This window comes from Salmo trutta, chromosome 22, assembly GCF_901001165.1.
Source record: "Salmo trutta chromosome 22, fSalTru1.1, whole genome shotgun sequence".
NCBI lineage: Eukaryota > Metazoa > Chordata > Actinopteri > Salmoniformes > Salmonidae > Salmo > Salmo trutta.
Window position 1 is genome coordinate 22,592,954 of NC_042978.1, and position 12,697 is coordinate 22,605,650.

The 12,697-nt window shown below is 43.1% G+C and overlaps 1 protein-coding gene across 10 annotated transcripts in view; it reads left to right on the forward strand.

Moving 5' to 3' along the window:
• The window catches only part of elavl4 (ELAV like neuron-specific RNA binding protein 4), an 85,550-nt gene that overhangs the window by 49,532 nt on the left and 23,321 nt on the right, over positions 1 to 12,697 (forward strand). For all 10 annotated transcript variants that reach the window (XM_029707242.1, XM_029707243.1, XM_029707240.1 and 7 more), the window contains 2 exons: positions 871 to 1,111; positions 11,707 to 11,810. In XM_029707242.1, the coding sequence (XP_029563102.1) occupies positions 871 to 1,111; positions 11,707 to 11,810 (345 nt within the window). The remainder of the gene's footprint in view (positions 1 to 870; positions 1,112 to 11,706; positions 11,811 to 12,697) is intronic.

Here is a 12,697-nt window from a genome sequence, read left to right on the forward strand (position 1 = left end):
TACAGACTTTCAATAAAACACAGAAAAGTAAATTGGTGCTCTGGCTGTTGTTCACACTGCTACATTTCCCTATGTCGTCTTCTTTAGTTAAAAGCCCATCAAGTTTACCTTTCAAAGAACCTTGTTTGGGGTGTTTTCACCCCCATGTGGGGCAGATGCCTTTAACAGCAGGCACCCTGAGGTTCCTATTCTGTCACCCTATATCTCCAAACACAAACACGCCACACCTCACACAGACCTTCCATAAACCTCTTAGGCTCAGCTTCTCTGTGTAAGTGGATGATGGAAATCAACTGACTGTAACCGAGAATCAGATAATACCATTAAACACACAGATTTTATGCTAATGGCTGAATATATTTGGTGGCAGTCTTGGGATCTTGAAATAAGTGTTTACCAGTAGATAAGCACATCAGACTGCCTTTCCTCAGTGCCTCCTCCCTCAAGGGCCAGCAAGCTCTACTTCAAACACCTGCTCTTAAAGCACACTGCAAAACCAGCCGTAAATGTTCCCTGTGACAGACAGCAGTGCCCCGCTGAATCGCTCAAATTTTTACCGCTCTCTAACTGCACCAGCTATCAAAGCACAGAGAAGAACTCAAAAATATCACTCATGTCTCTAACAGCTATGTCTGCATGAATATGTAGGAGTTTAAGTTGCATGTGTACATATAGTGTTTACTTTATGGTCTCATACTGTGAGTTAAACTTGGTCTTTCTTTTGTCTGAGTTTTGATGGCCTGGAATGTAGATTCGATGTTTACTGTGTTTATGTGAGGTCCAATATTGAATCATGGTTCTCAGATTGAGATGCCGTACCTCCTACCTCCCCTTTGATTGTTCTTCTTCCCGAACCCTTCCCTCCCTCAGATAATCAGCAACATGGAGCCTCAGGTGACGAACGGCCCCAACGGCACCACGGCTAACGGGCCGTCCAGCAACAGCCGCAGCTGCCCTTCACCCATGCAAACTGGAGGCCCCACCGACGACAGCAAGACCAACCTCATTGTCAACTACCTGCCCCAGAACATGACCCAGGAGGAGTTCCGCAGCCTGTTCGGCAGCATCGGAGAGATTGAGTCCTGCAAACTGGTCCGCGACAAGATCACAGGTACGATGAAACACAGGCCATGGGAAGAAAGGAAGTGGGTGGGTGTGGTACAGGGTGGGATGGCATGGTGCCAGAGGCCTATGATCCCAGGAAGTACTCCAGCTGGTTACTGCAGAGCAGGAGGATGGGGCTTGGCCTGGAACTGGCCGGTGAGCAGCATAGTGAAGAAACCCAGTGCTATGTGGCACAGGGGTGTTTAAGCAGCACTTCCGAGCTAATCATGCCTCTAATCCCAGCCTAGTGGCTGTGTGGGTGGTATAGCAGATGGATGGGGGAGGCTGCTCTGAGATAATGCCAGATAATGGCTTTCATTTTAGATCCTACTTAGTGACACTTCTTCCTTGATAATCTCATTAAAAAGGGCCAGTGTTGAAGAGCAACATCTACTCTTGACCATGAGAAGCAGCCAGGCTAGACAGTGGCTCAGGCAGCAGCAGGCTGATGGAAGTACAGGGCCATCTTTTACAATAATCGGCCCGAGCTGGCAGGAAGGTAATGTGTAGTATATATAAGAATAGCACCTGGAAACCACACTCTCCACTCATTTTACATATATTTTTTCCATATGTGTGATGCACAGTAAACCGTGACCGCACAGTAAACAGTGAGACCTAACATTTTATATCGGAGAGAGTAAAAAGAGACATCATAGAGTAATAATATATGACATTTAGCAGATGCTTTTATCCAAAGCAACTTAGTCATGTGTGTATACATTTTATGTATGTGTGGCCCCAGCGGGAATAAAACCCACAAAATGTGGTGTTGCAGCGCCACGCTCTACCAACTGAGGCACAAAGGACCACAAGATTACCAGGAAGCTCTCACTGACCTAAATGGGAAAGTAAGGCCATTTCTAAGAACGTTGTGAGTTCTTCTCTACCATACAAGGTCTCTGATGACTTAGGAACACAAAGTGTGTTATAAATATCCCCCTTCTCCGGTGGATGTCTTTGTTGTGCTCCCATGGGTGCAATTTCGTCGTTGAAACTTTTAGACTAACAAAGCGTTTCTCCCTCTCAGTTGAGGGAATGCCAGGAGGCTGCATGCACAACCACTTGGTATCATTATCTGACTTTCGGGGAGGACTATTTTTTAAGCGTAATATACACCTGAGCCTTTTCTTGTGCTTTTCCAAACATACCTTTCTAGACATTTGACCAGAATACCATTTAAAACACTACATTCTCAAACACCACATACAGGACATTAATGCATATGGACCTGCCCTTTCAGTTAACTGTATGTACATTTTTTAAGTACAGAATGTGAAATTCCTTTACACTGCAGTTCAAAGGGAAGGAGGATGTCCGTGATGACAAGGTGATGAGAGCTACCTAAGCCTGAGCTTTGTAAGAGACAGGCTTCTCTTTTCTCTGGGCCGGGTGCTGTCAGCTTTGATGAAGCGAGAGCGGCGTGAGGTACAAGCCCACCCGGCCACTCTGCGCTCGTCTGTCAGGCCCGCTCCAGCTCAGTGAAGTGCCACCTCAGATTGTTTACCCTGCTCCCCACGCCTTTCTTGCTGCGCATGTAATACACCAGGGACCTGCAGGTTAATCTTTTATTTAAGGCAAACTTACACGCACATCGCTAGAGCCCACACATGCCCTCACTGACTCTGGCACATCACCCTCTCAACTTTCTCTCAGGCTGAAGACAAAACTAAAGAGAGACACAAAGTGAGTTGTATTGTGTGGCAGCAGGTTCCACTTTTCAGTGGGAAGGGAGTGAAGGACAGGGTGTTTGAGGTGTTGACTAAAACAGAAGGTTCTCCAACAGACTTGTGTGTATCTCTATAAAGACGGTATTAAAATCCTAATCCTCAGTAAAAATGCAAACATCTTCAGCCAGAGCTGAAGCATCACCGCCTCTGTCTGCCTCTAATAACATAAACATACACCCTTGGGGAGAGCTAGTGATATTCTTGTGGACCTGGTAACATATTGAATGACAGCTTTTAATGGAATACATTAGGAAAGTTTTAGTGATTCTGGTCATTAGCATACAGAGAATGGAAATGACTGATCAGGTGACGCCAAGGCAGGAATTGGATCATTGTCAGTTGCCCATTTTTCTTGATAATTTTGTGCACTGGCTGCATTTCTTTAGGAAAATGAATGTGTTTGTATTTATAACAAGGGAAGCTAAAGTCATTCCACTACCCAAGAATAGTAAAGCCCCCTTTACTGGCTCAAATAGCCGACAAAAAAATTGTGTTTGACCAGATAAAATGCTATTTTACAGTAAACAAATTGACAACAGAATTTCAGCATGCTTATAGGGAAGGACACTCAACAACCACTGCACTTACACAAATGACTGATTGGCTGAGAGAAATTGATGATAAAATGATTATGGGGGCTGTCTTGTTAGACTTCAGTGCAGCTTTGATATTATTGATCATAGTCTGCTGCTGGAAAAACGTATGTGTTATGGCTTTACACCCCCTGCTATAATGTGGATAAAGAGTTACTTTAATGGAAGCCTCTCAAATATAATCCAGTTAGAATCAGGAATTCCCCAGGGTAGATGTTTAGGCCCCTTGCTTTTTTCAATTTTTACTAACAACATGCCATGACTTTGACTAAAGCCAGAGTTTCTATGTATGCGGATGACTCGACACTATACACTTCAGCTACTACAGCGACTGAAATGACTGCAACACTCAACACAGAGCTGCAGTTCGTTTCAGAGTGGGTGGCAAGGAATAAGTTATCCCTAAATATTTCTAAAACTAAAAGCATTGTATTTGGAACAAAACACTCACTAAACCTCAACTAAATATTGTAATAAATAATGTAGAAATTGAGCAAGTTGAGATGACTAAACTGCTTGGAGTAACACCAGATTGTAAACTGTCATGGTCAAAAATATTGATGCAGTAGTAGCTATGATGGGGAGAAGTCTGTCTATAATAAAGCGATGCTCTGCCTTCTTAACAACACTATCAACAAGGCAGGCCCTACAGGCCCTAGTTTTGTCGCACCTTGACTACTGTTCAGTCGTGACTTCATCACTACTTTTATTTATGAGAGGTATTGACATGTTGAGTGCACCGAGATGTCTGTCTAAACTACTGGCACACAGCTTGGACACCCATGCATACCCCACAAGACCTGCCACAAGAGGTCTCTTCACAGTCCCAAGTCCAGAACAGACTATGGGAGGCACACAATACTACATAGAGTCATGACTATATGGAACTCTATTCCACATCAAGTAACTGACACAAGCAGTAAAATTAGATTTAAACAACAGATAAAAAAAACACCTTATGGAACAGCGGGGACTGTGAAGCAACAGAAACATTGGCACAGACACATGCATACATACACACACAGATTTAGTAATGTAGATATGTTCTAGTGGTGGAGTAGGGGCCTGAGGGCACACAGTGTGTTGTGAAATCTGTGAATGTATTGTAATGCTTTAAAATTGTATAAACTGCCATAATTTTGCTGGACCCCAGGAAGAAGCAGCAGCTAAATGTGGATCCATAATAAATACATTTATTTTCTCTCATGTCGTTATTTGTATTTCATGCCGGAACAGGAATTGATTGTGCCTGGGATTTGGTTCCTGATAAGAGAGAGACTTTACATACTGAGACAGTCATCTGTTCATGTTCTCCACACAGTAAATAATTACCGCACTGTAATACAAGACCCATCTTCCTCAAAGATGTTCTTCCCTTGAAGAGACCATCACTCGAAGCCCAAGGGGTGGACACAGTTTTTATCCAATGCCTGCTGTGTCCCCTCTCCATTTGAGTTACCCATTTGTTCCTATCATGATTGTACTGGCCATTGTTTGCCAGTTTAGAAGCCCATTTTTGGTCACTTTTGGGTGGTGCCATTTTGAGCCTGGCTGTATCACGGGCGCAATAGGTTAAATTACAGCGTATATCAAAGTCTGTATGGACGGACCAACGACAACAATGATCCCTGTACAATCAATGCAGTCACCTTCCCTTAATTTAACAACTGGGACAACTGATGCAAATGATACTGACAATGCAACAAAAAAACAAGCAGATGTGAATGAAATATTCATCCTACTTGATGTCTGCTATGACGTAGTAGGCCCTGAAACACCTCACAGTACATCTGAGAGCAGAGAGAGTGTGAAGACCTGTGGTGAACTCGTGTTCAAGTCGCTCCAATCCTCTCTGTGATACACACAGCTAACTTATTGGTCTGACAGGGAAGAGATGAAAAATGCACTTTTTCACTCAGTTTACTCTCATCTCTTTGTTGATACTAAAATATACAGGTAACTGCCAAAATAATAGAAACACTTGAGTAAATCAGGGATAACAAGTATATTTAAAGCAGGCGCTTCCACACAGGTGTGGTTCCTGACTTAATAAGGCAATTAACATGCTTAGGGTCATGTATAGAAATGCTGGGCAAACCATTATTTTGGCTACCATGGCTATGCCCCCATTTGTATTTATTAGGGATCCCCATTAGCTGCTGCCTTGCTCTTTTACTGGGGTCCAAACACATTAAGGTACTTACATTACACATAAAACAAAATATAAAACAGTACATCATACAACATTATTACACCACTACATTACAAAATGTATAATACCACCATACAACAATGTATGTGTGCGTGTCTGTACCTTTATGTATGTCTCTTCCATTGGATGACCATGCCCCCATCCACAGGGCACAAGTGGTTACAGTTTAGTTATTTAGCAGACACTCTTATCCAGAGCAACTTACAGGAGCAAGTAGGGTTAAGTTCCTTGCTCAAGGACAAATACAGATTTTTCACCTAGTTGGCTTGGGGATTTGAACCAGCGACCGTTTGGTTACTGATCCAACGTTCTTAACTGATAGGCTACCTGCAGCCCCTGTGGTCATTGAATTGTTTGATGAGCATGAAAACGATGTAAACCATATGCCATGGCCGTCTCAGTCACCAGATCTCAACCCAATTGAATACTTATGGGAGTTTCTGGAGCAGAGCCTGAGACAGCATTTTCCACCAGCATCAACTAACACCAAATGATGGAATTTCTCCTGGAAGAATGACGCATTCCTCCAGTAGAGTTCCAGACACTTGTAGAATCTATGCCAAGGTGGATTGAAGCTGTTCTAAGCTCATGGGGTTCCATCATTTGGTGTTTTGTTGTTTGGCAGTTACCTGTACGTTCAAAGGAGTTCACAGTCAAAGCCAATGCTGTTTTATTTACTTCCAATACATGGTTTGTATTGTTGGTTTGTTGCTGGAACTGTTTGTTTACTAAGCTCTTGCGCAATCAAACGTTCCATAGTGATGAGCATCAGGAATGAATGTCAGTGCTTTGCAAAGTGGAACACAGTGTGTATTCACCCTCCTCCGGTTCACATGAATCTCACTGGTTCATATAACAATTAATATGATGCAAGCGTGCATAAAATAGCTTCCTCCGTAGAACGCTGATGATAAAACAGTATGATATAAAGTACTTAGTATGACAATGAGGCTGGTAGCTCTTAAATTGGACCAAAGTGAAAGATGGAAAACAAACTCTGCATCATCTTAGACATACTCAAATCGCTATCATTTGTTAAATCCAGAATACATTAATATACTGTAAGACAGAAATGATAGAAGGCATTAATATAGCTGGTATGGGACGAGATTTACACACATCTGACATCTTCCCTTACGCCAGGTATTACAGACCAGCCAGGCCCATGAGTGCAGATACATGCAATACATTTTTAGAATCCCAGGCATAAACACACCCGGGCTGTCTCCTTTCTTCTCCCCCCACTCCCTGTGCTGCTTGAGTGGCCCATACATGGGAGAGGGAGAGTGGGCCAGTCAGCCAGTCCCCAGATCTGGAGGACCATCGCACTGCTCCGGCTCTAGCTGCTGTCACTGTTGTCATATCCAGGCCTGACGTCACGGAGCTGGGGCGTCCCAGATTCACAGGGGTCCTCTCTCCTGCTACTCTGCTATCCTCCCAGACATCCTACACATTTTCAGCTTCCATCCAACTCGCCTCAGGCAGCAGCCACCGATTGGGAGGAGGGACTGGGGGTGGGTGGGAGACTCCTGCATATTACAGTTGCTGCTACCTTGGCAACCCCAGAGAACAGACATCTGAGCGGAGGCAGTGTATGTGTGGAATGTTTATTTGGTCAGCAATTTAGTCACACTAATGTAAGCACATAGCTACAGTAAGGCTTTATTAGTGTTTGAATGCCATTATAGTCAAATGCTTATATTATGACCTAATGTTTGTCAATTGTTCAGTGTTATGCCATTGCTGTATGTATAAAAATGAAATATGGCCAAAAATGCAAATGGTAAATAGTGGCATACAAAATGCGCTTAATAGCTCTGAGTCCATGTTTGCTGTAATCAAATTACTTTTGCTATTAACAGCCAGTTAGAATGAACTGAGCCTCTGTCCTTTTTTTCGTACTAGAAGCACTTACCGCAGCTAAGTGGTTTATGTAGATTTAAAGTGTGAATTATAAATGTATATTCAATCATATCATAAAACTACACATTAGGTAATTCTACTTTCTTTAGGAGATTAGCAAACAAAACCTAACTTCTTGAACTTTAACAACATAATACTGAACTGGGAACTTCTAGAAATGTGTATATGTGTATTTGTCGGAATTTAAGTTGGTGACTACTCCCGCAAATATTTTGGAGAGTGCTGGTCCGTCAAAAATAGTTCCCAAGTTGCTGTTGCAGCAAGGGTAAAATGTCAGGGAACCAACACGATGATACACATCTGTTTTGACAAACTGAAATGTTTTCTTTCTTCCTCCAAATCTTAAATGTGGCTAAATTTAAGACTGACCAAACCAATATGCCTGTTTCTACCTCAGGAACCTGGTGCTATCAAGGTATGTTACCGTCAGCTGTTCATAGTACTGTCATCTTGTGCACAGTGCACTTTCCCCCTCTTCTCTCTCATCCCATGGCATCTTATATGACAGATTGAAGCCATTTTCACTGACAGGGATGGAGTGGGGACGCCAAGACACAGACCGAACATGGAGGCTTAGAGAGAACAGTTTGTCAGTCATTAATACAGAGCATCGCAATGTTGTCTTAACCATTGTGAAATATTAAGGCAATTCTTATTTTTATGAAGGGCCCAATCACAGAAGGATATTGTTTACTGCTAGGTTACAGATCATATCTTGTGTATAGACATGCATGTTAATAAATGGAATGGAGGTACTGTAACTATCTACAGCGTACTTGAAGGTAATAAATCCAATTTTATTGGTAGAGTACACATATTTTCCAGATGTTATCACGGGTGTAGTGAAATGCTTATGTTCGTAGCTCCAACAGTGCAGTAATATTTAACAATACAAAACAATAGGAAGGAAGGAAGGAAGGAAGGAAGACCATAAGTGTATGGAAGCAATGACACAGGAGGCCCCAGCGGGCAACTCTCTTTCCACACGGTGTGTGTGTGTCTGTGGTTCTCTGTGCAAGTCACCACATCGGGAGAGGCAGAACACCCGCTGGAAACACACTCATTTTATCATCTCACACATTCCGCAACCTGCTGCTCTTCAGGAAACAAATAATGGCTTAGTCATACTGTAGCACCACCGAGAGGAGCCACTCACTGGAAATAGCAGTGATTTGCCAAGGAAAAACATTTGGTACACTGCCTATTTCCCCCTCGTATTTATTTTTTGACTGTACGGGGAGCGATGCAGACCTGGTGAGGTGGTCTCAATTACCCCGGCCCGCTCTCTCATCAGTAGTGGTTAGGGCTAAAACGGGACAGCTGTTATGAAGCATTATGGCACCGCTGTGTTAATGTCACAACTAATGAGCTCAATTATCCCCACGCACGCCTGCTACGAACCAACGCACCACTCTGGATCACAAAGAGGGGGGATCCACTGTCACACACAACTATTGGCCCTGTGCTTTAAGCTCAACTCATCTTAATGAAGGAGCTCAGCACGATCCCACCACTGACATTACTAAGCTGTTTATTTATGAACAATATCCCTTTTAATTGATGTTAAGCATTGTCTTTTTAGTTTGTACATGTTGTTCAAACACCTCCAGATTTGGGGATGGGATTGGATTGCTGTTGTTAGGAGCTGAAAGTCATGGAAAATGAAGATCTATCCTCATTAAAAGCTAATTAAAACTGCAATGCATCATTTTGGTTTGGGGTTTTAATTGACAATTAAAATGTATAAGTTAATGTATCCATTAGACAAATTAAACGGCATAGAGATAATTTCCTGTTTGCGCTTCCATTAGAGGGTATTTATTATGCTATCTTCATGGCATTTTCAGCTTCCTGGGATGCCTTTTTTTCCAGATGTTTGTCTATAATTATCCTTAATGGCATTTGTACAATCCTTCAAAATGGCACTCAGCCTTTCTAGTGACACGTGGATCTAGATTCCTATATATAACACAGTAAACAACCAGAAAATAAGCCTTTTATACAAAAAGCTAAAACATTTTAGTGCTAAAACACCTGCGCTATCCTATACAGCTATGTACTGCTCTTAAAGTTTATTTTTATTTTTTACCTTTATTTAACCAGGTAGGCCAGTTCTCATTTACAACTGCAACCTGGACAAGATAAAGCAAAGCAGTGTGACACAGACAACAACACAGAGTTACACATGGAGTAAACAATAAACAAGCCAATAACACAATAAACAAGTCAATGACACAGTAGAAAAAAAGAAAGTCTATATACAATGCGGAGTAGCTTTGCTGTACTGTGTGGAACAGCGTTGAGGCGTGCTGGGCTGCGCCGTGCTGAGCTGTGCTGTTCTGAACCGTTCTGTGCTAGGCCTGTGTATTTATTTCAGTCAGGCATCGTGCTGGGTTGAACCTGCTGGGCTGCGTGCGTGCAGAGCAAGTTGTTGTTGTGAAAGGCCAAGACAAGTTTGCCTGCCAGTGTTGGCCCACAGTCTGCGCACTACCGCTTTTTGACCTTGTCAGGGTGTGTGTGTGTGAACACGTTCTATTTACTGTGTACGTTTTAGTGGTATATTCTCATCAGCGGTCCATAATTTGCAACAAAAAAAAATGTTTTACATGCAGTATGAGTGTATGATTCTGTGCGTTGGCGTTGTGTCTCCAGGAAGCAGCCAGCCCATGGACCCCTGCTGTGGGCTACTCTGTTACTGGTGGGTGGAATCCCCTCTTGGAGCTGCCTCGTGCTGAAAGCAGCTGCCTCACCCCATTTCTCCACTCACCTAGGGAGTGGTGCCAGGGGGGTGGGAGGAGGGGCATACCCAGATCTCCCATCCAGCCTTGCCAAGGTGGGCACAGGGACTGGTGCCAACTCCCAAAGACACACTGGTGTAGACTGCACCAGAATTGGAGGGAGTGAGGGATCACAAACAGAGACAGGTCCTTGTGTTCATTTGAAATCCATTCACACACATAGACATGCGTTTATAGTATGTATATGGTACATGTGCCTACAAACATATACAAGCACACATGTACTTTAGAGAGGTGCTTGGCACAGCGGACATGACAGTGTAGGGGTCCTGATGGCCTCTCAGAACTGAGCGCTGAGGGCCAGGGTGAGCATGCAGAGGAGGGATGAGCACCGGAGACTCTCTCCACACACAGAGCTCCTGCCTGCCTGCCTACCTGCCTGCCCGCCCAAGTGCAATGTAACTGTATCATTAATCGCAACCCAGCACATCCAGGCAGCTCTGCATGAGTGCGCTTCGGAAGCACACTTCATTTCAGCTAACCTTTTGTAAGCTATGCTTGTCGAGCCTCAAGTTCTCCTTGTGAAGCAGTGGAAGGGGGAGGAGGAAGGTGATAGAGAGGGGGGAGCTGCTCTGCAGTTGGCTAATTATCGGCAACCCACATTGAGGAGTATGAGAAGAGATGTCTTTGCGAAGGCACTTTGATATTGAATACATATCCACAGGCCCACGGATATATTTGCGTTAATGGCATAGTTCTATTTTAGTGTCCAAACTTTCCGAGGGGTGCTGTCAGATCAGTGTCAGCGAGATGAAGGGTAAAAATAGCTGTGAACCACAGAGATTCTCTCCAGGACAGGAGGTTTTTAATGAACAATGGGGAAATGATAATCCAGGGTAATCCACTGAAAGTGAGGGAGAAGCATCGTGTTTGATGTGAGAAATACAGCTAGCTCCCTTTGGCCCAAAGCTGCAGCTTGCCTTGGATGCTATTTACTTGGTGCTAAAGCAGCGCTGTTTTACATTTGAGATTCACTTTGTCTTTTCCACTGTGGACTTACTGCTGTCTGTTTCCATTAATGGCTAGAAGTACGTTGCTCCACTTGCACTTGTGTAGCAAGTTTGTTTATTTTACTATCACACAGCCACAATAGCTTTGGGCGTTTGTTGAAAGTCAACTAGCTCAACAAAGCCGGCTCTGCCTGAAATAAATATCCAAAGATGTCAGGAAAATGTTGAATCAAAACAAATCTGGTATTAATGACAATGTCAGACGTTTTTCAAAAACAATGACATTTTTTCGCTTTCAGTTGTGAAGACATTACTTGGACTTAGAATGTATCTGTACCAATTCTGAATGTACTGGGTAGAATTATGTATTGTAAAAATGCTCTTTCTGTTTTACAGGGCAGAGTCTGGGCTATGGGTTCGTCAACTACATAGACCCAAAGGATGCAGAGAAAGCCATTAACACATTAAACGGACTCAGACTTCAAACCAAAACTATCAAGGTAAGTCAGATTGGTAAAAACTGTTCTGTACCCTGAATATCAATTCACCCAGCGGCCATGTGATTAGGAACGCACTGCTTCAGTGCCCATGTAGGTTTTAGGAATGTTGGGCAGTGACTGAGGCTTCTGATAAGCTAGAGAGCAGATTCATACTCATTTAAATACATGCAGAGAGAGAGAGAGTGAAATAGTAGCTGAATCAAAGAGCATTAAAAGCCGTGAGGTATAACTGATATGCTAATTCATTTCTAAAATGTCAAAATGTAAAGGTGAAACTAGAAAGATTTTCAGACAGTAGGGAAAAAACATTTATTACATGCTGCCCAAAGTTAAATAGAGGACTCAAATGAATATTACATGTTATTAAAGGTTGGGAAGTCAAATAAAGATGAAGGGAAAATGGAGAAAGTATCATTTCATAAGTAGTATAGTTTATTAGTATACTCAATATCCATTTTATATAGTCGTTTGTCTTTACTTGTTGAGCAGGATTACGATCGCTATCCCCTCATATGGCTCTGTTATGCTGTTCGCTTTAAGCCATACTGTAATCTGCTCTGCTACCATAATCCAAGCCCTTTCAGTAACATATTCCTAATCAGATCAGATTACCCTGCCGAGCTGAATGGGAAAAGCCCATACACAATCCCCAATCCCTCGACAGCCCTGAACATGACAGGTCAATATTGTAAAGGGAAACAGCCACACCAGATCAACACAGCCCAGCCTGTTTTCAATCCAGCACAGTGCTTTGAAGTGGGCTCTTGAGAGGCAAGGGCGTGGGGAGACAGGCAGAGCTCTCTGTGTATGTCTGTGCGTGTCAGTGTGTGACAGTCAGTATGACCCACAGTTACTCTAGCGCAGGTCTCACCCACTGAGCGTAGCTG